General features: G+C 43.6%; 1 protein-coding gene across 3 annotated transcripts; it reads right to left on the reverse strand.

Annotated features, from left to right (window-relative positions):
* Nucleotides 1-276: 276 nt before the first annotated feature.
* LOC311019213 (excitatory amino acid transporter 2-like) lies at nt 277-27957 on the reverse strand. 3 transcript variants are annotated; one of them, XM_084018483.1, is made up of 11 exons: nt 27806-27957; nt 11444-11583; nt 9583-9735; nt 8902-9152; nt 8401-8548; nt 7117-7243; nt 6695-6928; nt 6421-6615; nt 5593-5727; nt 5209-5473; nt 277-3465 (listed from the first exon to the last, which is right to left on the reverse strand). In XM_084018483.1, the coding sequence occupies exons 2-11, from the start codon at nt 11571-11573 to the stop codon at nt 3394-3396; spliced, it is 1710 nt and encodes a 569-aa protein (XP_083874609.1). In that variant the 5' UTR covers nt 11574-11583; nt 27806-27957; the 3' UTR covers nt 277-3393. The 3 variants fall into 3 exon arrangements, with proteins under 3 accessions (XP_083874609.1, XP_083874608.1, XP_083874610.1); XM_084018482.1 differs by lacking the exon at nt 27806-27957 and adding an exon at nt 14177-14328; XM_084018484.1 differs by lacking the exon at nt 27806-27957 and adding an exon at nt 14177-14327 and having other exon boundaries at nt 5285-5473.

The raw sequence follows: 27957 nt of genomic DNA on the forward strand, positions 1-27957 counted from the left end.
AATGCGATGTGATTTGTTCTCTCAATGTTTGATTGCTCACTCTATCCTACATACGGGGCAAATTTGACCATTGCCTTTATTCGTCTCTCTCTTTTCAGCGACCTCTATCAGAGTAATTACCGCCAAAATCTATCTCATTTGGCCCCCCCGTTTTCAAACCAAAAACTTCCCCTCTATCTCGTTCTATCTCTCTCTTTCTCTCTTTCTTTCTCTTCGTCATGCAAACGGCATTTGCTTCAGGATCACTGTAACGTCCAGAAAAGTCTGCTTCACCACTGAACAGAACAATTATATATTTATTTATGTACAATGAAAATGAATGCACACTGCTTATATCTTCATGGAACAAACATTCAGAACGCTTACATTAGATTAAAAAAAAGGATATTTATATATTGGTGCGTGACAGGTAAGTAAAACATCTAGTTAACAGCTATTATAGAATAAAAAAAAAAAACAAGCAATTTATTACACGATTCCTTCTCTATACATTTTGTCTAATCTAATTTTACTTAGGACATAGGTGATAATATCTTTTTCTAGAGGATTACATTAAACATTTCACAGCAATGAAACTATATTCCTATATACCATTTCAACGCTCCCCAAAAGAAAACAAAAGGAACAAACCAAAAAAAAAAAAAACATCTGTTACCTACAATATATACACAAAGTGCAAGGAGGCACTTCAAAATATCATGCTTTTTAAGATAGTGGTGCAAAAAAATAATCATTTATATTGTATTCATGCTTCTAAAACCGTGAGTTTGAACATAATAGTGGTCCAACACTCAATCCCCATCGATGACACTATGGTCTGCAATTTTTTTTTCTTTTCCTGAAAATCACATGGTCGAAAGATCAGGCCTAAAGTGCCCTTTAGGGTGTCAGTGCTCTGCAGTTGACTCATTACAATTAGAAATGTCGTAAGAGTGTTTGTGTTTTATATATGTGCAGTTTTTTGTGCTTGTTGTTGTGTGTCTGGTGTGCGTCAGTCTGTGCAGTGTGTGTGCGGCCGAATGTTCGATCAAAGCACGCTTAAAAAAAAGCTTTAAAAAAAGCAAAGTGAAAGACGTCTTCTGAGTGTGCGTCAGGGACTAAAGTCGTGCCGTGCTAAGCGTTGGGTTAAGTGTCCTAGTGTTACTTTAATTGGCATTTGTCGTTGGCATTTGTTTGACGTGAACATCTTCAAGGCAAGGTTGTCATTAAGCACAAATGAAAAGAACCAAGACAGGAGAGAAGGACACAACATTGATAAAGAAATCAAATCCACAGCCACATCGCAGAAGTCTCTCACTCACGCAGGCTAAAAAAAAAAGATGAACAGACAGTAGTCCAGCTTTGTTTGTTTGCAGGTGTAATTGTTATTACCTGATAGTTGGCAACATTCTGGCATAATGCATGTGAAGTGTCCATTTTTCTATTCTGAGTTTCCTCAAAAAACGTCTTTGCACCCATACGGACACGCAGCTGCAGCATCTAGGGTTTGTGAAAACAGTCTTGAGCTCTGGTGGCTAAAATATATTGTTATTTACCTTTTTTTTTTTAATGTCTGGCTAAACAAGAAGCTGGCAAGCCTCCTGGAAGAGTGTTACATCAATGATCTGTCTCTGTTTGTGCAAGCCAAGAATCCATCTGACAGCCGAGCGCTGCACCAGTTCTTCCTCCGTTTCCTTTTTTAGGTTAAAACCGTCCTGGTGGTTCAGCTTGTGTAGGCTACCCTGTGTAACAACTGTGTCTGTGCTTTCAGAGAGTACGCGGGTCAAGGGTCATTCAAACCACTGGAATGTCTGAAATACGTCTGTGTGCTCCCTGTATGTGCTAGGAAACTTCCCTTTATTACCATATTCTGGAATGACTGTCTTTCAACAAAGACCTTAGTGGTAAATCACCGTTTTTAAAGTCAGTGCTTTCAAAAGTTGTGCTGTCAAGAGGCCGTTTTTTATTATCAAGTTCTATAGTGATCAAGTAAACATTTAAGGGTTATTTTTCCCTATAAAAGAGTAAACATACAAGCCTGAGTATCTTCCGCTGTCCCTAATTTTGTTTTTAAAAAGCGAAAACGTTTAACTTTGAATACGATCAGTGTTGACATGAAACGATAATGTGCTTTGATTATGCCGCTGACTGAAAATGATCCACATTGGCTTTATTTGTGCTCCATCACTCCATTTGTGCTCTATATAATCTATTTTGATTTGTGCTACAATTTATTCAGATATGTCACTTATTATTGTTTGCTTTTTTAAATCATTTTGGCGATCGTTTTTCTTTTAATTTCATTGGCATCACAAAGTAAATTTTTTTTGGGGGGGTTACAGAAAGTATAAACTTCCATATTTAGGGCAGTGATTTTCAAAGCATTGGGGCTTCATCAGAAAATGTGGTGATATCAACCAACCAATTAGAAATGGACATAAATGTGTTGTGAGTGATGTCATGGAGGCAGTTCAAAGGCTTCTGTGAGTTGATTGATTTCCTGCCTGTTTGGTCCGTATAATTAACTTGGTCATGTTCTTAACTCTCTCTCTCTCTCTCTCTCACACACACACACACACACACACACACACACACACACACACACACACACACACACACACACACAAATATGTTTTATATCTCACTCACATGAAGAAGTCCCTTTCCTTTACAACGGACAAAAAACAAAAGGGGTATATATATATATGGTGTCCATGGTAACAGGTGTGCTTTATGGTGCCACTGTGACTGTGCTTGTATGTTTACGAGGGTCAGCGTGTTTTTTCCTGTTCAATGCTGTTCTCCCTGCCTCTTTCCCTTTCATCAGTTTTTTTGGGCCGAGCAGGTAATATTAGACAAATGCATCCTGATGCACTTTAAAGTCTCGGAGAATCTAAGGCGATGCTCTTAGATGAGAGACTGGGCTGATAAGGAAAAGCCCTATGCACACATGTTGACAGGGATGCAAAGCAAGGAGGTTCAGTACAAACGTTGGTTGTCACAATTAACGCTCTAACGTCCCCTTCTTCTCTGATCTTAATAAATTCTCTCAGAAATTGTAAAACCAAGATGTATTGCTATGAATAGCTTATCTAAATTTTTCCTATTCCTTCCCTCCCCAAGCCTTGAAGTATGTTGTGCAAGTATCTGCTATACGGACATAATTGTGCTCTAACAGTGTAGTGTACCTCTGTTATCATTTCACGGTTAAGTGAATTAGTATTATATATCAGTCAGATAGACAGTTACACAAACTTTTAAAGGGACTAATAAAAAAAAAAGAAAACTAAACTACTACATAAAAACAATTAGTAGTTCTGTTCGTGTGACTTTTTTTCCATACACTTTTTTTTTTTTTCATCACCAAATAGGAAAGCTTGTGGAGCCCAGGAGCAGGGGATCTCTGTGCTGCCATTATTCGTGTTTCCATGGTCCCTCCTCAACAAGCGTGCACTCCGCAGCAGAGCCATTAGTGGCTGAGGTTACCTGTAAGCAGTTAGCAGGGAGATCTAAACAGCTGATCCATGACACAGACAAAAAACACACACAGTTCATTTAGAATAAATCTTTGGATCAAACAGAACACTGAATCGTTGATTCTCTGCTCCCACTTCAGTTTCAGCCAAGCAATCTTATTGGTCGATCAGGCTTACAAAGCTTATGAAGCGTGGTTGACCACGATTTATTGCTTGCTATGCCATCAAACTAGTAACATTATCATCAATGTTATGTCCTGGTTGTATGTCATATTCCGAGGTTAACTTAGATAACACACTTGACTGTAAACATTAACTGTAAAGTCAGGATATTTGGGACATTATATCTGGTGCTTTGGCAATATTCAAAGCCTCTTTGGTATCCTAGACATTTTACAAAATACAACCAATAAATAAATACTGGAACTCCTGTATGACCACTGATGGTCATGCTTATGGTCCTAAGAGTGGAGCTTACTTTGCTGACCTGAAAACATACATTTATGGTGACCAAAAATACAAGCAGTGGAAAATAAATGCAATGAATCAATGCAAAATAGACAGATAACATCGACAACAACGTACAAACACTACAGAATGAATGCCTTGTTAGGGTTTTTAGGTTTTTCTATTTTGCAAGCTCTATACAGTTGATTGCAGGGTTAGAGATGTGAGTCTTGCTATTTACAGGCAAAACAGACCAGAAAACAGAGAGAAAACAACGTCATGGTGGATACTGGAGATAGCAAGCCTGTGTGTCACAGTTATAAGTAATGTCTCTTAATAAAAGGAGGCTCAGAAAGGAGGATATCAATTTTTAGTATGGACGGATCACTTGTGTGACGGGTTGCCAGCGTTGCTAGGCAACACCGTCCATTCTTTAATAAATGAATAGGCTCATTAGAAGACCTTTACCGCCAGGGTGTGTGCAGCCCTCTGAACTCCCATATATTATTCTAAAATCCTGGAACATTATTCAAAGATGGGATTTTAAGTGCATTAAGTTTTACATTACGGGAGCTTCTTCACAGCGTTCGATTTCACAACGTTGTTCTCACAATGGGCCAAAAATAGCTGGTGTCAATATGCAAAAACGTGTATATTTCAGGGACTATCAAAACTACTAATTAGCTGGAACAGTTTCACCCTTTTTTCAAAATCCCACAAGAAAGGGAAGGTCTGACATAAACCTCTCAAACAATTACAATCTCCTACATTTTAAGATAAAGAAGAATGAACCACAGGTTAATCTGAACAAAAGGAAAGTAAGAACTAAAATGATTAAAACGGCGAAAACATCATCCCCAAGACGTTTTGTTTTGGGAAATGGATGTAGTGTGAACTTTTGATAGACGGGAGGGCTGCTAAATAATTCCTCAGGGTCATGATGAGGATTATCTGGCTCTGCCTTTTGAGTAAGAGCCAAATCCCCAACAGAAAGCCATCACATTAGGCTAACTAAAGCTGGCGTATCCTTCATTTGCATGCATTGAACTGTTTTTAGTTTGTGCTTTAAATGTTTGGATGTCCATTCAACACAAAAGCTGCTATTCCAGGAGAATGAAATACATACGTACGCATGCGTCCAGCGTTCTCGTGCTTCACTTCTGTCTCAAAATAACAGTGAATGTATTTACATGATTATGTACAGGGGTGCAATGAATGACACAGAGTCAAGCAAATGTGCAGGGTGAGCATGCAACGACAGGGAGGGTTAAATACAAGTCTCTATGTCCGTAAGCATTAATGGTACCTTGACTTCATCTACTACGACAGAATTGTTAGCTGTGGCGGTATCGGTTGCGGTGGCGGTAGCGGTTAAGACGCACTGGTTGGAATTGTTTTCGTGGTGGTTCTTCATGTCGTCGTAGTAAGACTGCGTCTTCGTCATCATTTCGATGTCGTCGGACTTGGCCGCGTGCGCGTCCAGCTCTTCGAGCTCCGCCTTGGACAAGTGGTACACGATGCCTGCACCGTAGGAGTCGCCCACCACGTTCACCGAGGTCCTGAATCGATCCCTGAGGGCAGAGAAGCCAGGATAAACAGATGTAGTTCTACGCTTTATCAGATGAGGAATATACATGGTGGGATTTCAGGGAAATGTCACCAAGAAGTGTTTTTGTCTCGTCAAACTCACAGCAGCCAGTCAACTGCAACCAGCAGACTGATGTCTTGCGTTGGCAGGCCTACCGCAGTCAGGATCAAGAGCATCGTCACCAAGCCGGCACTGGGAATACTGGCGGCTCCAACGCTGGCTAGAGTGGCTGTCAGGCTGCATGAAGACACGGCAAAGTAGAACTCAGACACATTCTCCAAACACTTAACCACAACTCCAACGTGAAATATCGACACTACGCAGCTGCGGACGTAAACATTCGTTCTCGTAAAAAGCAGCAGCTGAAGAGCACCAGAGTGGGTTCTCCATCACACATGAAGAGGCTTAGATGGGATGTTTAATTTGAGGGGTTCATGGATTGATGTGCCACATAAATGTCAAGCTGAAGGTCTTTCCATCCTTGACTCAGTCTATTAACAGAAGTGCATTTGGGAAAGATAGTTACACATACTTAATTTGTGTTTGTCTCGCTGCTTAGCATGAGACACGACGCCGGCGCATGCTGTTGCTTCTTCCTGGTGGTTTATTTGCTCTAATGTAAATGTGTTCTCTGATATTGCTGCTTTGGGCCACAGAGGCCTTTTCTATTCACTAAACACCTCTGCAATGCCGCCGTGTTTGTCCTCATTTATTAAGAGCTAAATGTGTTTGCTAGACTGTATTCTCTGGGCTCCGTTTCAACCCTCTTTAAATTGTGGGAATTGAAATGTGTTGTTCTGAAGCAGATCATCAGTCCATTTTAAGAAGGCTGTTCTCACTCAGGGACTGCAATGATGGAAGGTTTCATCGTTTCACGACATTGATTAACATCAACAAATAAAAGTACAAGGATAAACTGGGCCTCCTGACCTGACGGTGACAATCTGACCGGGGTCAAGGTGGATGCCGTTCATTTGGGCAATGAAGATGGCTGCAACCGCCTCGTACAGAGCAGTTCCGTCCATGTTGATGGTGGCGCCGACTGGGAGCACAAAGCGAGTGACTCTTTTGTCAATACCTAAGTTCTCCTCCAGGCAGCGGAAGGTGACAGGCAGTGTACCAGCACTGGAAAAGCAGAAGAAGGTAGGTTATGCTTTGTATGATCTGTACAAACTGTACAGGTTGGGTTTATTGTGATGCTGACCTGGAGGCTGTCCCCAGGGCAGTGATCCAGGCCTGGAAGATGCCCAGGAAGAAGGTGAAAGGGTTTTTCCTGACAATAACAAAGTAGATGCTGGGCAGGAAGATTACTCCGTGGATTATGAGGCCGACGATGACGGTCACCATGTACATGCCCAGCTGCCGTCCCACCACCTCCAGGTCCTTGATGGAGATGATCTTACCACAGATGAGACAGGCGATACCGAAGGGGGAGTACCTGACCAGACGAATGAGCTTTAGTTATTATTTAAATACAGAAGACAAAGAATTTGTCAGGACACAAATTCTGAGCGGCACAGCATTTAAAAAAGTGTAATGACTTGAGAAATAACGTGAGAAAGTTATTTCTGACTCACAGCAATTGAGTTTCAAAATGAGCCAATGAGATTCTTAAGTGATACTAACCACATGATGCAGATGACAAGTTTCATTACAATCTCATTGAGGATGTTGAAGAATTCAAGCATGAGTCTGGCCCTTTCTCCCATCTTGCCCATGCAGATGCCAAATGCAATAAAGAAACCAATCAGACCTGTGACAGAAAATCATAAATCTATCAAACTTTGAATACCAGTGTGGACAGGTGAGATGATTACCAAATGAGGGGGTTATTACTTGGAGGTGATAGGTTTTACATTTACAGCCAAACGCATAAGGTTTGTGCTGATGTTTCCTACTGCAAAATTCTGTAAATGTAATAGTGTAAATGTTGTTTTTATTTTTAGCCATGCTAGCAGTAGGGATGACTATTAGTCTAAAATATTTCAACAACTATTAGATGAATAGTCAAAGACATTGGAGGAGATAATTATGGTCCCAAGAGAATAAATCCCAATACTTTGGTGATCCCTTGGCTTGTCATGTAAGGTTCACATTTGTGGTTTTGAGAAAAATGTCTTCACATCTATTATATTGCCATGACTTTAAAAAAAGAAAGACAATCAATGTGTTGTTTCCATTGACTTATGACCAAATTCCTGCAAAACGATTGGCATTCCAATAAGCATCAGCTCATGTTTAGTGCTAATTAGCAAATGTTAGCAAGCTAACATGCTAATCTAAGATGGGGAACATGCAAAACACACGTGTCTTTATACAGGGTGTATAAAGACAACTGGATACAGCATTGGAGGCGGTGCCCCATTCATTCCTATGAAGGTTGCTTAGTGGTACATGAAGCAAAAAAGACATTCAGATAAAATGACTCAGATCTTCTGCCGATCGTCCACATCCATGGACCCATAACGCTATGCACATTTGCATTTCTGTTAACACCGCCTCCCATCCCTCTGTCTAGCTTCGTTCTTGGGCTTATTCACATGAACACATTAAGAAAAATAACTCTTGCTTCAACTTGTAGTGTATTCTATAAGTTTTGATGACCAAATTATTTAAATAAGGGCTAGTTTAATGTTCCTACTGGGAAGTTGATTTGCATAATAAAAAAACAGCTTTCATGAGAAAATAAATTTGATTTTGCCACATGATAAACTGAGAAATTGTAATTCCACTGTTTGGCCACTATGTAAAATTTGCACTCTTCCTGGGGGCTTGGCAAAACATTACCCCTAATAAACATCAGCAAGCTAGCTTTGTCATTGTTAGCATGTTAGCATACTGAAAGAACCGCTATTCCAAAGAACAGCCTCACAGAGGCATCGCTGTGAGAGTTTTCCTTTGGCTACTTACCCAGAACATTCATGCCACTTTTGAACTGCAGGGTCTTTTTGACGAGGAACTGAGGCTCCTTGGTAATGTTAGCCAACAGGCCTTCCACAACTGTGGTATTGACATCCTCCTCAATAACCACCTCTACCTTCTTTGTGACCGTCTGGATCTGAGTTGAAGGAGGAAAAGATACTAGTATTGAGTTTGATGAACAAAACGAGTCAGATATGATGTTTCCATCACAAGAACTGTCAGTAAACATGTTTGCAAGTCTGTTTCTTGTATGATGTGTCTGAACAATCCTGGGTGCATTTGGATTCCTCTGTTAATAAACCCTGAGGCTACACAAAAACAAACTGACGCTCTTTCTCTACATCTATTTCCAGAGATACAACCTTAAGATTTAGTGATGCCACTCAGCCAAGTCACAACAGTGACTTTCACATATAGCAGACAGACTTTGACAAACAAACCTCAGCATTAAGTCGTGTGTATCATCTCGTCATTGTTTTCCATCTTTACCTGTTGGAAACAAGCCTGCACCAGATTCTCCGGGAACAGGTTCCTGATCAGATCGAAGAAGGCATCCAAGCTGGACACATCATCGTTCTTCTCGCCCTCGCCCAGATTCTCCTTCAGTTTGGGGTTGCCAGGGTGGATGACTAACACCAGGATGACTCCCAGGACAGCAGCAATAACAGTGGTGCTCATATAGTATATCATTGCTCTGGTGCCCAGGCGACCGCTGGACTTGGCATCCAAACCGGCCAGACCTGCAGGCAAAACAATGCAGGATCGTGTTTACCTGGTAATTACTTGATCTCATTGAATGGAATCTGGATTACAGCATTGATCTCAGTCTAAAATATAAATATAAAAGGATTGTAATAACCGTGATGGAAATTTGTATGAGTCGAAGCAAGGAGATCTCTGGAGATGGTAGATGTCTTATGAGAATCAAGGTTTGAGCAGTACAACAGTTATGAACGAAACAGTGCAGTGCCAACCCCAAGTCTGTCTACTGTCCTTCCTGGGAAGTCTGTATTATATCTGGTTTAAAGGTAAGAACTTTGTGTTCGGCCATGAGAGACACGCTAGTGTCTTGTTCGTGACTTTGCCTCGCCTAGAGAAGCAGACACTTAATAACTCAAATTCCCTCACAATAACATATGTATTTGCGATAAGTCATCAGTCACACCGCACCTGTGATTAAACTGGAGATGATGAGTGGCAGGATCAACATCTTCAGCATTCTCATCAGGATGTCACCGGGGAAAGCGATTACCATGACGATGTCTGGGTGGATCGGGGAAGCGACGCGGAGCAAACAACCAAATACGGCTCCCAAGATCACACCTGGAGTGCAAGGAGGAGTGTGAGTGAAGTGAAACCGCAAGAGTGTTTCATAAGAATCAGAAAAGGCAGATATTGAGAAGAAAGAGAGAAAACAATCATTCGAATAAAACAATGTAAGGCATTTCTTATGGGCATTTGCTGCTAATGGGAACATTTTAGATATAATCTATGACATAACAGATGAGTAGTAGTAGTCGTAGTAGTTTGGAGCCGTACAACAGGCTGTCTGCTTAAAGAGGACAGTGGGTTGAGAAGATAAAACCGAAACCTGCTGAGAGAGAGAGAGAAAAGCTCACGGAGGATTAAGATCCGATCTCTTTGAAGCAGCAGGGGAGGAGGCAGCATGTCGGATCCCCTGGTGGAGCATCTGTAATCTCTGCAAACCCCAAATGCTTTCAAGGATTTTTTTTTTCTTTCACTTTGTGGCGGGGTGAGTAAAAGAGACTAACAGAAGGATTGAATAAAAAGGGGGAAAATAAGTAACTGATCCGATTCCTTCGCTGGGATATTTCTGCCATCCAGTGGGTTCTTTGCTACCGTATCTATCCTCTGGCCACTCTTCACTCTCTTGAAGCCTGGGAACAGCTTCATTCAAAAGATCAGCCTCTCCCTAACAAAGCCACTGATGACCTTTTGACATATGCCACTTACAACTAAGTTTGTTTCCTGCAACACAGTGGAAGTAAAGTTGACCTCTGAGTGCTCTATCCCGCCTGCTGCCCAGCCAACCAGGCCCGGTAGTTGGCCTCGAGTCTGTCCATCTCAGGCCCACCCAATCACCCCCACCTCCCGTGGCTGCACTTCCTCTGCTACCACGCCACTGCCAGAGACCACGCAGGCCGAGGCGCTGTTAAATAACACACACTGGAATCAAAAGCCCTCCGGTTTTGTTTTGTTTTTGTTGTTTTTTCAATTGTAAGCTGTCCTCTGTGCTTCAGTCCATCCTCCAGTCTAGCAGCATCCTGTGGATTCTGCACACCCAAAGGGTTTTTTTTTTTTTGGATGGCACTTGAGTTCCTGTGCCTTCCCTTTGGCCCGTTTTCAAGTTCCCATTCAAGGCTCTTATCTGGCAAGTGACGGATTGATCAATGATCATGCTGGCTCACTTGCTTTGTGAGAGTCCTGCCAAGTGGGGTGAGATGTACACATGACACACACAAACACACATCCAGGGAAGCGGGACACGGGTCGACCAGAACACACATGGCTAAATGAAACACACACACACACACATGTGCATTTATAGTTTTAACAGGTTCACAGCCTGGGGGGGAGCACATAGCTGGGACCACATAGTTGTCAGACCCCACAAAGTAGAAAGGATATGTCTAACCCAAAACTACTGTTGTGCCCTTTCCATTACATATCACCCCCTCACCCCAGCACAGCGAGCCACCGCTATTATCACAATACTTTTCATACACCACCAGAGGCTGTTGTCTGGATGTCCAATGCTGCAGGGAGCGTTTGAGAGCAACAGGTGGCACGGAGCTGGGGAAGGTCAGGACACCCAGCCATCTCACTGTCTGGTGCACTGAGCGAGCACAGATGGCATCTCCTCCTCATATTACGAGCGAGCTGCATAATCAAGCTCAAAGTTGACAGAACGCTTAGCTCAGTGGCGGTCGGTGCCCCTCTTTTGCACTCCCTGTTTTTTTTTTAAAGAAGAAAGACAAAGACAACAACATGCGGTGCAGAGGTGACTTACCGAGGACGGTGAGTGTAAGCAGGAGGTTCTTGAACAACTTGGAGCAGATATTGGCACATTTGGACTGAGGCCTGGCCTCGATGGGCTCCAGGTGACTCTCGTGCATCCTCACCTCGACTTGTTTAGGCATACTGTTGGCACTGGGACAGAGAGAAAGACACAAGGGGAAGTGTTATTTGCAAAATGCATCAAAAACACCCTCGAAAGCATTATAAATCAGTATCATGTGGTCAGGTTAAACAAGCTCCATGATACAGAAATCAGATTATTTGGAAGCGTATGATGTCCCTGAAAATGTATTTCTGATATAGTTAAAAATAAAACAGTGCATCATGAAACTCAAAGCATTCAAGTGTGTTGCCAAGCTGTCACTCCAACACTGTCCACGGCCGCTATAGCATCCAACAGATGGAAGCTGACTATGAGCCGCGGCTTGTATAACTGCGGTATGTTGGAGGCGACAGTCAGTTTATTTAGATTTATGTAAAGTTCTGCATTTTACTAAAATAATAATTTGTCTGGGGGGAATATTTCAGACTTTACATGTCATTATGCAATTTGACCAACTTCCAGGATAGTTTTTACTCATTTCTGAAAAAGTACTGTTATATGGATTGCATTAACAAACACAACACACCATGATGCAGATTGCATTGTAATCCAAGTTTCAAATTTAGTTTATTACAATTTGAAATACTTCATCATGTGATGCGTATGTTTTTTATTTTATTATTTAAATATTGTGGTTCTCAATGTAGGCAGCTGAGACAAAAATCCCCTTTTGAATGTATTTAGACATTCAATGAAAAAGCGAAAGAAGACGTCCACTTGACGATACATAAATTGGACTTAAACACCCACTCATATATCCTCTCTCTCAGTTATATTTGTGTGACGGTGGGTTTAGAAGCACACAAAAGCACCAAATACAATAGTCGGGAATAGGGGGCTCAGTCACGCAGCCTAATTGGTTGAATGAAAACTGATTTCTCAATACAGGCAGCACCGTGCCGTTTCCTGCGAGGTGTGAACGTGTTTGTTAGCGAGGAGAGAGCCAGCTGTGTAGCTCTGTCACAGCTTCAAATTCAGGAATAATACATCAAATTATGTAGCGTGGTTTGACATTTTTTTTTTTTTTTTTGTCTGTGAGGAAATAGAACCGTCTCTGTGTTCCTATTCAGCACCGATGAGGCCATGAAAACGTCAGCTGTGATGAATTACAAAGACGAGCAAAGAAGAAATAATGTGACTCTGACCTTTCACCTCACCCCTGGGGTTCATGGCCTAAAACCCACAAATGGAAGCTTCAATGGGGGAAGTTTGTTTTTATTGTGTATGGTACCCTCCCCCCACAGTCCACGATGAAGTCAGAACACTTCATAGATATTAATCATATCGGCTGTCACACTTCTTTCCAAAGCTGACGTTTGATCAAAGGCGAGCCAGAAAGCTCAAATCAATAGGCATTTGGAAAACTTCAACTAAAAAAAGCCCTTTATGGTGTCATTGTTGTTGTGTAAGTCGTCAGAAATCATTCCATACGGACACACACACACACACACACACCTCCCCCAGCCTGGTGTATTGCTGCTCTGCGAGCTTGGCTATAGGAAGACCACCTGGTCAGCTTCCAGGCACACAGATGGACGAGTCCTGTCTCCTCTTATTAATTTCAAAGGGAAGTGTGAAATACATAAATTGCATGCAAAAAGGAGGAAAACAGAGTAGCCATCATTACTTCATCCTTCTGATGATAGCTGAATGAATTAGTAAAACCCCAGGAATATAACCCATAAGAATGATGGGTGCTGTTAATTGAATCCCCCCACCCTCCCCCCTCTTTTCTCTCACTTTCATTATTTTTAGCTCTGAGAGAGAGAGAGAGAGAGAGAGAGAGAGAGGAAGCAGGACGTCAGAGGACGGATATTATTCTGTCGTGAGCGTCTCATTAGCGCTTCTCTCACCGAGTCAAGGACAGATGAGAGAGTGGGCTTGTGTGACCCGACGAGAGATGAAAACGAAAAAAGTACAGCAAAGAGCAATCAACTACAGCAGAGAACTGTCACTTCACACCGGTAGTTGTTTTTCTTGTGTTACAGAATGATTCCACCGGACGGGGAATTCTCCTCGCTGTACATCATTTGATATGATTTATACGCCACGGTTTTAGAATTAATTTCTCTCTGCCATGAAGAATTAATCAGAGATATTAAACTGAAAAGTTTTTAAAATTCATTCAGTTACACTGGGCCGCTTCTTTTAGAAACTGTGAACATAAAAAATATTATGATTAACAATATGTTAATTGCTACTTTTCTGGTTTCTGTGGAAGGATTTCACATCAAAGTCATAATTCAAAGACACACACACACACACACACACACACACACACACACACTTTCTTCTCCTTAGTCTCTAATTGGATCATCTTTTAAACCAGTTAATCTTGGCCGAGGCTTAGTCAGATTAATTGCATTACAGGGCCGTAAAGCCATGCAGGATAACGATGGTCTTGGTGTCAGCAGGTGATCTACAATCTAATCTGAAATAGTCAAAGTTCTCATATATTTATACATGACATACATTCTTTTTGCTGATATTCTATACTGATTACTCAAACGATAAGAGTGTTTAAGAATGTTTAATGTTTACTTTTACACAAAATAAAACAGCTTGCATTGGATGAATAAGAAGTCAAAGTCGATCAACTGCAAACGGGCTGCGAGTACTTACTTCATTTCTGTTGGAGTTGAGGTAAGAGCTACATACATTGACCAGGATCAAATCTCCAGCCTTTGGTATTTAAGGGTGAATCAACACCAGGAATCGTTAGTAAGATCACTGCTCCATCCAAGACTGTTGCCAGAAGGCAGCAGGTAAAGTCCCAGGTACAGGCGGTGACTAAAAACAAGACAGCTAGCAGATCTCAGATGTCCAGCTAGTCCAAAGCATCCAGAGAGGAGCGAGTCATCACAGCCCTGACCACAGACCCAGTCACAGCCACAGCAACCTGAATTGCCCCATCCTGAAGTCTGCAAGACCCCCCCCCCCCCCTCAGCCCCCACCCCCTGACTACCACCACCCACAAGCAGCTACACACACACACACACACACACACATCCACAAACCTAGAATGAAATAAATAAAAGTAAGAAGTGGAGGGAGGAGTCAACGTCTGAGATTAAGAGTCAAATCCCCCAGGGACCCTCCATCCCCTGGACACTGTAATCCCCCCCAGACTCACCCAGCTACACGGGATGGCGAGGGGAAAGGCCAGGAGGCTGGAGATGAGCATGATGATGCCCACTAATGGCACAGTGTGGACGGGACAGTAGTGCTAAACGACAATGGAATGACGGCTGGAAGGTTTAATGTCATAATGCTGTCGTATGAGAGCTTTGAGGTCAATGCAATGGACAGCAGATGTTAATGCTGCTGCACTCTGCAGTTACACTAACATTACCAGTGTGTAAATTGTTATGTCACACTCCTCCTTTCCAAATAAATATATATCAGCTCAATAAATATTCATTATTACTTATTTATGACTGTTATTATTAATTTAAAGTGTCTGGCACAATAAGCTCCACACATTGAAGTCACTCCAACATATAGATTCACATATCTCCACTGTTCAACAAACCTCCAAAGGGTTGAACTCTCGGAGCACAAATGACCAACGTGATTCATGCGAGGCTGGCGTCACGCTGGTTTCCCTCCAGTCTCCCAGCAGCATGAGACCTCACATCGTATTGACCAGTATCACATTATTCTAATTAGGGAAATGTGTTGGAAAGCTATTTCCTCTTCAAACAAATGACCAAGCGCCACAACAAAAGCCAGAGGAATCCCGTTCCTGTCGGCAAAGGTTGTGTCGTGAGAAATCACTCATCCTAAATCCCTTAGCATGTCATACTCATTGAAAAGGGCCCTCTCGGTGGAAGAGGGGAGCATTTTTTTTCGGGATGGGAGCGGGAGAGTGGGACAGAGAAGAAGGGGTTACACGGGCGAGAAGGGGGTACCGGGGTCACACCGGCACCTCTCAGCCAAAAGAGGGGCCTGTGAGGGGAAGGCCGAGGCTGCCATCCCTGCTCTTGGCTGGTACCATGTGAAGCTCTCTGCTTCCTCTCTCTTCCTTCAGAGGGGCTTTGTTTCACACGCAAACAGCGGCAGTGGCCCCAACTCGCCCGGCCAAGCGCTGCATCCAAACTGGCAGGGGCGAGAAAAGAAGGGAGAGGGATCAAATGGGAGGGGGTATAAGGGTATAGCGAGGGGGGGTGTGGGGGGGGGAGTGGGCATGTCCAGAATGCCAGTTCTTTCAGGCCGCTGATGTCATGCCTGTGCCCACCGTGGGAGAGCAGCGGACGGACCAAAGCGCCCCTTTCTCTATCCCCCCCCTCCACAGTCTCTTTTTCCAGGATGAATGAATCTTTCAGAAGCGGCAGCCCATTGTGTCCCATAATCGACGGCGATTATCCTGATTTTATGCTGCCTTCCCAGTGCGAGGAGGTTCCCTGAGTGCTGGCATTGAGGACCGCTGCGATGCAGCAAGGACCACGAGGGGTTGTCCTAGCAACACTCTGCGGCTTATAGAGAAGGGGATGAAGGGGAAAGAGGAAGCTCACAGCACACACACACACACACACACATCCTGCACACACACCATATAAAGATGGGATGCAGCTTTAAAGATTAGCAGACGGATTGGCACATTAGATCTTCACTTCACCAACGAACATTTAATGTCATAGACGGAGAAATAATGCGTTCATTATGCATTTGAGTACTTTAAAAAAAAAAAACTGACATTTCTAAGCTTCTTTGGTGTCCATGCTTCATAATTAACGAGCCTCAGCCATACAATGCCGCTCTACCATCCACAACATGTGCTAACATAATAATTAACAAGTTTGCATTAGTGTCCGCTGGTGTGGATATGCGACGGATCCATGCCACGGCACAGGGGAAGATGTAAATGAAGTTTCCCACTGGTCTCTCGAGGGGCCCGATGCCCGTTCTCATGACTGGAGCATCACAATATACTGTGAGGTAAAGACAACTGGAGCTGGGCCAGGTTCCGGATATATCTGCCCCCCTCGGGCCTCCCAGTCACTTGCCATGCAGTGGGAAGAAATGGGCTCACACATACTGGCTGCCTAGGAGCTCTGAAAAAGCCCCCCCCCTCCCAAAACGAAGCTCTCGGCAAACACTTCAGGTTGTGCTGCGCATAGGAAGTGGGAGATAAATTCCAGCATCCGAAGAAAGGGAAGCTTTGTCACTCTATGCCTCCCAATTATGTATCCTAGATGGCTGTTGGGATGAATGAATTCAGTGATAGATAGCGACACAGAGATGTGCGGACTGTCATGCTAATCTGGTTCATTCCATCAGCAGTGTGAACGTACTGTTCTTCAGGAGCGAAACAAAAACACAGAAGAGCCTCTAAGAAAGCGACTTGCTGGGACGCAGAATCTCCCATGAGTAGAGGGACCACGGCAAGAAAAGGTTCCCATCGGGTCACTGACTTAGAAGTTTGCATGGATTCAGTAACAAATACCAAACCACAATCCACACCAGGCGTTCAAATATCAACTACAATATCAGTCAAACAACTGCAGGTGTGCAGAGTCACTTGGTGGTCCACTCAAAAGCTGCCTTGAACCGCTTCCAAGTGAACCCTGGAGCGAGAATACAGTCTGTTCAAAGATTGGCACCAAGCCAAAGGAAATTCACTCCACATCGAGAGGAGAAAATCTCAAATCTACACTTTCACTCACAGGTTTTTGGACTGAATAAAACAGCAAGTAGCTGCGATTCTAAAAGACATTTAATCTGTAATACCAAGCTATTCACAGTCAGAATAAATGAGCACATTTGTCATGTTTTACTTACTAATGTAGATCAGATTATTGCCTAAATGGAGCATTAAACAGGAAATATTAACAGTAACGTGTTGTTGGGTTATTCTATGAGTGTGTGGCTTCATTCGTTGGATGAATAGGAAGAGCCACCTTGAATGCTGTCTGGTATTGAACAGATATGGGATAGCAGTGCAGGCATTCAGTACCACGGTCAGTGACACAGCTTCAGCCAGCAGCTCAGGTTGATTTAAGATGCTTTTACCACAGTTGATCCACGCTGGTCGTAACGTCTGCATGGTGCATGTTCCAGCATTGCAGCTCCCGAGAGTCCCGTACCACTGTTCTGACATGATTAGCACATAAATCTATTCTATAAATTCTAAAAGGATGAAAATAACATATGTTGGCCTCTTGGAACAAATCTCCTTATTGGTTATTATCCATTATGTGCAGGAATGCCTCTTACATTATATCTTACAACTGTGAGTCCTGTGTGTATGCTTTCATCACGTTTTTGTTCTAATTCTAGTTTACAATCAGGGTGCATCAGCACCCTGGCAATGCATGATTGAACCATACTGTACGTGCCTGTCCCTCAGATAACGTTTCCCTTTGTTTGGCACAACTCTTTGTGTCCATAATGAGGCAGTCATTAGAGGGAGCCTCTGGGAATCCTGAGGCTAGTGTTGTAGTGTGCATAGGTCTCTCAGATGTGACCAGTCCCACTGTAATTATGTCCTAACAGCCCATTATGATGTGGAGTGGCTGTTACAGGGCTGAATCTGGTGATTCCCATTTATCTGGATGAAACCTGCAGAGGGATTCAGTTTGACGGCATCCAATCCAGCCGCACACCCACTTCACAGCCGGAGCTACAGTTAGACACTCAATCATAAACAAAGACGCATCCCCGCATGTCTTTGCCTCCGAGTCCTTTGTCCTCTTTTCTCTCTTTGTTTTCGATGAATTCAAAGTGGGTACTGCCCAAACTCTCTGTCACTCTTATCAGATGTCTCAGCTTGTGTAACTCTCAGTCTCCGTTCTAAGAGCCTCTAACTGTCATACAGTTTTCAAGAAGCCTCCTTCAACGCCGCAACTAGGGCTGTGTGATAATTCAGCGTGATCATTTATCATCTTTCAACGGACTCTTGATACACAATTACGTCATCTGAATTGATAATAACAAACTGTTGAATTACCAGAAACCATGCTGTACTATACACACCATTATGAAGCTATGAACTGTATTGTAATAGAAGATTTTGGCCGTTGCTGCAAACAAAGGGAATTTGTTTCTTCCTGTCCAATATCCTCTATCCCTGCCCCCATCTTCTGCCTAAAGCTACATAGATGAAAGGTCAATGGAGCAAAGGAGATCATCCATAGTCAAGTGGGATTTTTCCTGCCGTACTTCCCCGGGACCTCATCTATCCAATAACGGGCTGCACACCTATTAAAGACACGCTCATCTCTTTTCTCTCCTATAGCTGCTTCTGTGTTCATCCCTGCTGCATATGAAGCGATGCTAATATCTTTAGCAAAGGCGCATCTGTTTAACAGAGCTGGCTATATAGCAGCACGCAGCTTTTGATGGCTGCGGTCCGATCCCCACAGGAGCTCATTAAATCTGCCAGTAAGACAGGACCACCCCACCCCCCTACTACAACCGCCGCTATGGTATACCCGCTGCATTGCTGAGAGGGGGATGACAGAGGAGGCAGAGAGAGAGACATAGAGGCATATAGCAGACATAGGGAAGGGTGGGAGGGGTGAAACGGCAAGATTGCCACATAAAGATAGATGTGTAACAATGTATGGGGGAAGGGTGAAGGGAAAAAGGGAGGTGTGGCTGATGAAGGTGAGGACGGAGACAAAGGAAGGGAATGGCAAACAGACGAGAAAATAAGTGATGGCGGAAAGAAAGGTGGAATTAAAACAATCAATCGAATTGGAGAATGAGACGGAGCGCGTCTCTACTTATACAGCGGGCTACGTGAACGGCATTCATGTTATCAGGTTATCTGTGGATACATGAAGGCTTGACATCTGTGTTGGGCAGCTGGCTCTGTGAAATGAGATTAGTGCACAAATCACGTTTCATACATCACTAGACTCACCTGCCACACTCTCAGATTCAAATCTACGCAGACGATACATGCACTTACACTCGCTGTCCAAACGCCCCCCTCTCGCTCACGTTTGTGTGAGTACAACACTCACACACACACACACCCACGCTGTTGTCTGTGGTCATAAATCTCAGTTGGTCAAGTCGAGGTAGGGTAGGGTGGGGGGGTGGGGGGGTTACAGTCTCACTCAGGATTTGCCAATAAGAGGGCTAAGGAGGATGGATGTTCTCTCACTAATTAAACACTGGAGTCTGTAGGGACTGAGCCCAGCCTGCAGCAGTCGCCATGCCCTGCTCCCCTCGCACCACCCCGCAGTGATGACAGAAAGGGCATTCCAGCACACACACACACACACACACACACACACACACACACACACACATACACACACACACACACACACACACACACACACACACACACAGCTCATTACATCAACCAGCTAAGCCAGATGACCACACACACACACATACGTATGCACTTCTAGCACATGACTCACCGTTGGACGGTAGGCAGATATATTCTATAAGGTCCCTGTATGCATTGTGTGTTTTTTTTTCTCATTGCAACTTTTCCTCATCTGTGTATCTACACCGATAAACACACTTCACATAAGAGACGACCAGAGTACAACGGGGAAGCCTATCAGGAAAGCAGCCAAGTGTGACAGAGCTGACAGTCTCTTTTCTTCCCGTCTCTCGTTCTACACCATGCATTTCTCTTCCTCCTTACAATCTCTCTTTCATTGTCTTTGCCCCCCTTTTCTCTCTGTCTTTTTCTCTCTCCTTCTCTTTCACACATGCATACGAGACACGTCATTGCTTCCACAATACGTCGTATCAACTAACAAGTATCCGAGATGCATGTCTGACAGATGTTGATATCCGGAAACATGCTCTTCTTTAAAGTCACCGAAGCACAAAACAAGGAGTAGAAAGACATGCATGAAGTGAAACTATCAGAAAACAAAACCTGAACAGATAACGACTGAAAGGGATTCGAGAGATATCTTTGTTTTGTCTTTGAACTTTTACCTTCTCACCCTTGTAGAAAAGCTGTGATGGAAGTGTAAGTAGAGTTCAGGCCTCTTACACTGCGAGCCTGCTTTCCTTTCAGGACCACTTCACTGACACTGTTCTTTCAGAACCACATGTACGTATGCATATGAACTAGGAGTTATTTTCTCATATCCCCTTACATGCTGTGAAAATAAGAGCCATCCGTTGCCCATTACTGACTGTTATTAAGCGTGAAAAGCTGCAGTAGGACCGCTGCTGCCTCTCACTTGTTTTTCTTTCCACGTCACTACTCACTGCATACTGTGCAAATATTTCTTCAGTCACACACAGCAGCGGAATGCCATTGAGCGCAAACGCACTCGCCCCGGGCTTTTTCCACCCCCTAATTATGACAGCCTGCCTATAGTCACAAACCATCATAATCAGAAGCATTTTCAACACATTTCCACTGTTAGATCCCAGTCACAGCCAAATCCCTAGAGTACACTTATCTTAGCCTGCTCAGAAGATGGCAAACGCCCTTCAGTCAAGATTTAAGGCGTACAACATAAATTCCCCCCAAAATCCTGCTTCACTGTAATCCTTTAGTGCTATAAGAGGAGCCGGGATTCCCTGTGATGTCAGGATTCATCCGGATACAAAAGGATTCTGTGCAGTGTGCAGTAAGCCTGCATATAAAACCCACTTGAGTAGGCCAGGATGAATCTCAATTAATTCAAAATTAGACACGTTGACAATAGACCTGGATAATATTCATGACCTTGCATATTTTGCAGACGTAATCTCGCCTTCACTGCAAAGAAACCATGAGACCCACAACGATGGATGGATGGATGGATGGATGGATGGATGGATAGATAGATAGATAGATAGATAGATAGATAGATAGATAGATAGATAGATAGATAGATAGATAGATAGATAGATAGATAGATAGATAGATAGATAGATAGATAGATAGATAGATAGATAGATGCAGCTCCTAATTAACCAGTGCATAATGTGGTGAGCCAAAACCCTCTAACAAAACCCTCTCTGTGTTCATCAGCCATTGAGGCAAGCCGCTTTTGGAACGGCCACCCCCACTAGAATAATGGGCCACTTTACAGGCCTCCAAGTTAGTTCACAGAATTTAGAGCTGGGAAACAGCTAGCGCAGGGTTCATGGGGAGGAGGGGCACTTTAATTGTTTCCTGTGGTTTTGTTTTTGTAACCCCCCCCCTCCTCCTTGCTCTCTCTCTCTTCTTTTACTTCTGAAAAGGGGGCTGACAAACATGCAATGAAGGGGATTGTTGTGTGTTCCGCTGCACAAGTGGGTGAGGTAAACAAAACCAGACTGTAGGGTCCATCAGCTGGGCTGGTTGGGATTGGATAGGCTGAGCAGTGAGGCGCAACACACATACGGGCATGGGATTGGTCGGCGGGTTAGGGAGTAGGAGGGGTGAGGGCCGTTTTGGGGGGTAGAGGAGGGTAGAGGGGGGTGAGGGGAAAGGGTCCTGATGGAGAGAGAGAGAGAGCAGGGGTCTATTCCGGAAGAAGTGGGAGGTGGACATGGGTGCTGAGGTTACTCCTCCGAGTGCAGGCATTGTGTTGGGTGCTGAAGTTCTCATGCATGTCCCACTTTGGCTCCCTAAAATGGTCGGAAAGTGATGGAGCTCTCCACGATTAAGCGGACAAGTGGCAGCTCTGCGCTGCGCTCCCACAGCTCCGGCTATTCACATACTGAAGGGGAACATTAATGCCGGCCGATCCCCCAGAGCTGAACAAAGAAGGCCCACCAACCTGCCTCAGAGGCCCATTACGCTCTTAATTGAGGATTTGTGGAATCGTAAAAAAAATGGGGCAAAGGAAGAGGAAGGTGGGTGAGACGGGGAGGGGGAGTGGGTGAAGTGGGCAATGACACTAGTTTTACTTAGATTCACTTTTTTTCTATGTTCCTGGTCAGGTCTGGCCTTGGCTAATGGCAGGAGGATCAAATGTGAAAATTTTGTATCATCAAATCCTTGTTTTTGCTATTCATCCTCTTCTTCTTTATTCCCCATTCGCTGATCCTCCCATTATCCTCAATATGAATGTCATTAAAGCTTTATTCTAGAAAGGTCTGAGGAGAAAAGCAGCTAGAGCAACTCCTACATATTATAATGTTTTTTTTTCGAAAAGCTCAAAATACGTTAAAGACAAACTTTTAATGTTGACATGCTCTTTTGATTCTGTAAGGTCACATGGGCCACTAGTTCCAGTCAGTTGAACACTCTTACTGATTTGGTCTTACATTGAGATATGTATTATCTGTATATTTAGGCATAAGCTTCAAAGTGCGACGGCATAAACTAAAGGGAGCTCCATCTGATGACCAGTGTGAATCTGTCAGACTGCATCTTGTGACAGTGGTTCAGATGAAGTCTTGTATTTGCTTTGAGCAAATCTCTTAATGTGCGTTAATTGTGATTCTTTTGTCGTGGCACAATGGGCTGATTGTTCTCAATGGCATGGTCTTTGGTGCCAAAAGAAAAAACTAAATGAGTTCAGCCCCTCTTCCCTTTACCAATCACTCTCGGAGCAATAACGTGACCCCTCCTGCTGACCTGAATTCCAATGTAGCAGGTGCCAATGGGATGTGGGTGGTTCGGCGGGTTTTCGGGGAAGAAGAGGACAGTGGCGGTGGTGAAGGGGTGAGTGAGATGAGGCCTTCACTGCACCACTCACTCAATCTGCTCTGCCCCCCATACCAGCATATAGATGGCCCAAGCAGCCAAGCAACTAATTCCTCATATGAGAGCAAATTGCTTGGGTGATGCCTAGCGGGGGTGACTAATGATGTTGGAATTTTGTTAGTCTTGGTATCCCTTCAGAACATTTGACACACAATACCTTTACACACAATACTACCAAATACCTGCCAAAGTACTAGAAAGTTCAATTCAACTCAACTTATGAATCAGATATTTCAATAATACAAATGTATTGGTTGCAAAGCATAAAAATTATGAATTACAATCAAAAACCTTATTAATATTTTGTTTTTGGCTGTTTTTTTCTTGTCTTTCTTTCTCTTGTGTATTTTAATGTACATGAAGGTAAATTGGCTCTTGAATTGTAAACCACTGGTACTTTAAGGTATGTTTTCTTTTCATATTACCTTTTAAATCCATGTTATTTTGTCTTTTTGAACATGTTTAATTCAGTGTTTTATTAATATGCTGTGTTGCATGTTGCCATTTCTGTCTGCACTACGACCTCACCGAGGCAAGTTCCTTTGTTGTTGTGATGAAGCAAACTCAACTCAACTAAATCTCCATCTGTATTCATCATACTTTGTATCACATGACGATCACACATGGTACCACTGTTGGAGGTTACGTTCCGCCGTCTTTACTCATGAACACGGATTCTATTAGCATTTTAATGATCGCTGCCATCTCACAGCGAAACGGAGGAAAATGCCTTGACCATGGCCAACGGAGATCTATCGGTTTACCGCCCAGCAGCAGACCCGCTTGTGAATGCCTCTGTTTCTGTTCCTGCGCAGTCATACAGAAGTGAAGGGAGCCAGGCTCTTTGTTCGGTCAACCCATGGGAACGGCCTCACTCTGTTGTGCTGTCTGAGAACCGAAACAGTGATTCTATAGGCAAGACTCAAAAAGAAAAAAAGAGCATGAATCCCACATATTAGGAATATTCACGCAGTAACGTAATGAGGAGATGATTCAAGGGCCTGAAAAGCATTGAGCGGGGCAAAGGAATACAGGGGGAATCAGGTGCTAACTAATGAAATTGGGTAAGATTGAGGCGTTTAGGAAGGGCTGGTGTGAAAGAAACAGTGAAGGGAAGAGAACCAGTAAGTAAGTATTGAGATAGTGAGAAAAAGAGAGCATGAGGCTGGTAAAGAGTGAAAAGAGGAGCTGGATGGTACTTTGGCAGCTTCGGTGTGTTCCCAGGAGGATTACTCAAGCGCTTCATGGCTCTCCATGAATGGAGGAGCCACAACCACACACGTACACATCTCTGTGGATGTCTCATTCTGGTGTCCGTTTCTCTGTTTCTTACTGTCCTTTTCTTATTCCTTCTGTCCTCCACCTTTTCCCAGCTTCCCCCACCTCACTCCTTTCTTTCTCAATCGCCTTTTCCAAGCAGCGGTGAGAGGAGAGGCTTGATAGACAGTTAGGTAACATATGCTCGAACTTCAGGCTGCATGTGCAGCCCTTTTAACGTCCTCTTGCTTGAGTGGAGCCAAAAAAAGAGAATGTCCAGGGGGAGGGGAGAAGCAACCCCACCTTCAGGCCCGCTCGGTCACTCCATCCTTTGGCCATTTATCTCTTTCCAACTAAAGAAGGAGTTCTAAATCTTACTGTCTGTCCTCACAATCTCCTTTTTCCGTCACTCCCACATATCAAAGCCACTCGCCCACTCGATCTCACACTCCTGGCAGTGTAAAATCTCAGTTTATCTGGCAGCAACTGAAGCGTTTCCACATTGTTCTTCGGTTTTATTGTTTTTCTCGGCATTATGGAGCAGTGAACAGAATGCGAAGGCTGCAAGGAAAATAGGCCAGCCACTTGTCTTGGGTAAAGATATAGCTTATTCCTGCAATGAAAACAAGCTCATGTTATCACATTCTACCATCCTATACGATTCAATTCGTCTTTCAGCTTACTCTGCAGTGTCGAGTAGCAATTTTCTTTTTTGCTCTCTTTTGCTTACTGGTGATGGCTCATTTGCCATCTGGTCTACCACTCCCAGTCATCTATGAGCATTACAGACAAATCCATCCAGAGGATTCTCCTCTTATTAATTCTCAAGCACCGCCGACTACTTTAATCAATCTGTGAAACTGTTGGGGTTGACTGGCAAAATGTAATTTCCACACTCCAGCTCGTTGAAGAAGCCATCAGTTAGAGTATTGATTTTTTTTTGACCGGTGTGGCGTTACTTCCCTTTCTTTTCTTTGTTATACAACCCCCCCGACTCACATACCACCACAGCCACCCTCCCCCTACCTGTATGTGCAGCTCACAGTGGAGAAGCCCTTAAATTGAACACGAGCAACAAACACAAATGTCCATGTAAACACCTACTCTGCACTGAGCACCCTGAGCGACGTCTCCCCTAATTAAAGGAACGTCTTCACAGATGGCCAACACAACAGATTCGGAGAGATATGACTTTGGCTCGTTTCACTTCCAGAGGGAGATCGGCGACGCTGCAGGGATTCGTCTGGGCGGGGGAGTGCCTCCGTGTGTTGTTTTGTGCGTATGTGCGTGCATGATTGTTTGGATGCATTCGCGCTCCGAAGCGTTGACACTTTCATGATTCAATATCGGGCTTTCGGTCATTAACTTTGAAAATAACACATTAACGGTGACATTATTTGTTACTGTAAAAAAATACACCTGAATACTGACATCACATAATGAATTGTGGCCATATCGAAGAGATGTTTCCTTAATGAGAGACTTGGATATTAGAACTAAGTCTATTCAAATGACCATTCTACAATAAACAAAAAGGAATGTGTTTTTCCTTTCCTGGAACAATATACAGCAAGACATAAACACCAGGAAAATAATTGATTTCCTATTATTTTCCAGCACAGGTTAAAGGGGTTAATTGGGCACTCCCTGATATTCGTCTCTGCATAAATTCCTTTATACTAATGAGTCTCTGTAAACAAATGCTAAATATGTGCATAATGTGCCCCAACAGACTCCCATTGATGTGGTTGGGATTCTCTTTTATGTGAATTGGTTGTTTATGGCTTCATTCGCAGCATCCAAGTCTCTCCAATAATAAACATACCATCGCTTATATGAGTGGGGGGTGGGTTGGATCCACCCCCCACACATCCAGGACATGCATTTATATATTAAATGACTCATTCTGCCTTTCAGCATTTGAGCTAGCCCTGAATGTCCATTGTGCTCATTCATGTAAGGCAGCAAATGCCACAGTACAGCAGCCTCTGGGAAAAAGACAAAACGCATTAGCTGCATGGACACTTTTCCTTTACAGCTTCTCCCAGCAATTACACCGAAGGCGAAGGTTCCCCCTCAGATCGCGGCCCCGCCACACCACGCACTAGGCTACGGCCAGCTCCTCTCACCAGGACCAGCGGTGGAAGATAACACGGCCATCAAAATCCCAACATATACGAGCATCTGTCGTCAGAGAGCCAGCGCCACCTCTCCAGGTTTCCTGCATCAACCCACCATCACAAACACACCCTGACATGACGAATGCTGAAGGCGATCAACTGAAGGTGCCAAGAGAATTCGTTTCCATGGTGACATTGATGGTTGATCATATGAAACTGCTGCTCTCGTTTTAATATGATAGAGGCAAAGGGCTGCAATGATTGGTTCAAAATGTGGGTGGCGATAGGAAGGTGTGAAGCATTCCGACATTCTGGTTTTTCCCCTTTCCTTGTTCTGGGCAAAAAAACTCCTGATATAAAACAATGTGGGGGGGAACTAAAGGTGGTGGACACAAGGAATGTCATGGACTTTAGCTGTATGAGCATCGTGCAAATAAAATATACTATTTATAAAACAGAGGAAACACTGCAAATCACAATGCAGGTGGTTTTCTTTCTCACGTCAAGCTTAGAAAGTCATCGGATTCCTTATTCACGCGTCTGTGAGAGCAAACGGAAATAAATGGAGTGCAGCAAAGACACTTTGTGAAACTTTTTTGACTGATTTAGCATCAAAACGACCTGATGCAGAAGCACAGTGGGAGGCCTGGTTGTGTAACACAGTCGCAGGTTTATCTGACGCAAAGGCGTCTAGTAAAGTTAATCAATAGGATGACTACAAACAGCAAACTAATTACTATAATTTAGTTAAAGAGAAAGCCGCTTTGGGCATGAGTCCAACACACACCTGCCTGAGATGAACAAAAAATGTTTTATAAAAAATAGCTGTGTTTCCTGCAGCTGCTTGTCAAAAGCACAGAGGTGCATTTTAGGCGGTTTCTTGGGAGTGGAGGTGAACTTAGTTCGAGTCAATTCCACTTTTTATTTGCACCTGCACGTCTGGGGCAGCGGTGTGAGAATGCAGCTCGTTCATTCAGCGTAGCCTATAATGTCACCTCCCGTGGCTTTAATCCATGATCATTATGGGAAATTTTTGTTTTTAAGCCAGCAGGTGTTTTCTGGTATTGTTAAAAGGTTTACCTTCAAACGTGGTGTCACATCTTAACTAAAGCAATTACTTCAGGTTTAACTGACTAAACCACAAATAAAAGCGACAAATCACGCGCAAAAGAGCGTCACGGCGTAGCGGGTCCTCGCGCGTCTATCTCGTTTGCGGAAAAAAAAAAAAAAAAAAGCTGAAACGCAAACAAAAGAGCGTCTTACCTTTGTTGAAAACCACGATGGAGAAAAAAAAAGTTGCTTTTTTTTGTTGTTGCTCTGGTCCCCTTGCAGGGTCTTCTCGTATCCGCGTCAGAGGTGCACACAGCGGGCTGCAGGAGCGAGCGCACGGCGGTCCGGGACAGGCGCGCTTCTCA

This window comes from Eutrigla gurnardus (assembly GCF_963514095.1).
Source record: "Eutrigla gurnardus genome assembly, chromosome: 9".
In the NCBI taxonomy this organism is placed as follows: Eukaryota; Metazoa; Chordata; class Actinopteri; order Perciformes; family Triglidae; genus Eutrigla; species Eutrigla gurnardus.

What these genes read in the sequence shown, in the direction of transcription:
- LOC311019213 (XM_084018482.1), bottom strand. Translation starts at nt 14,214, where the DNA reads ATGTATGTAGCTCTTACCTCAACTCCAACAGAAATGAA. An exon ending in TCAACTCCAACAGAAATGAA is followed by an intron (nt 11,584 to 14,176) that starts GTAAGTACTCGC and finishes TCTCTGTCCCAG; the next exon opens with TGCCAACAGTATGCCTAAAC. An exon ending in TGCAGGCTTGTTTCCAACAG is followed by an intron (nt 8,549 to 8,901) that starts GTAAAGATGGAA and finishes CCTTCAACTCAG; the next exon opens with ATCCAGACGGTCACAAAGAA.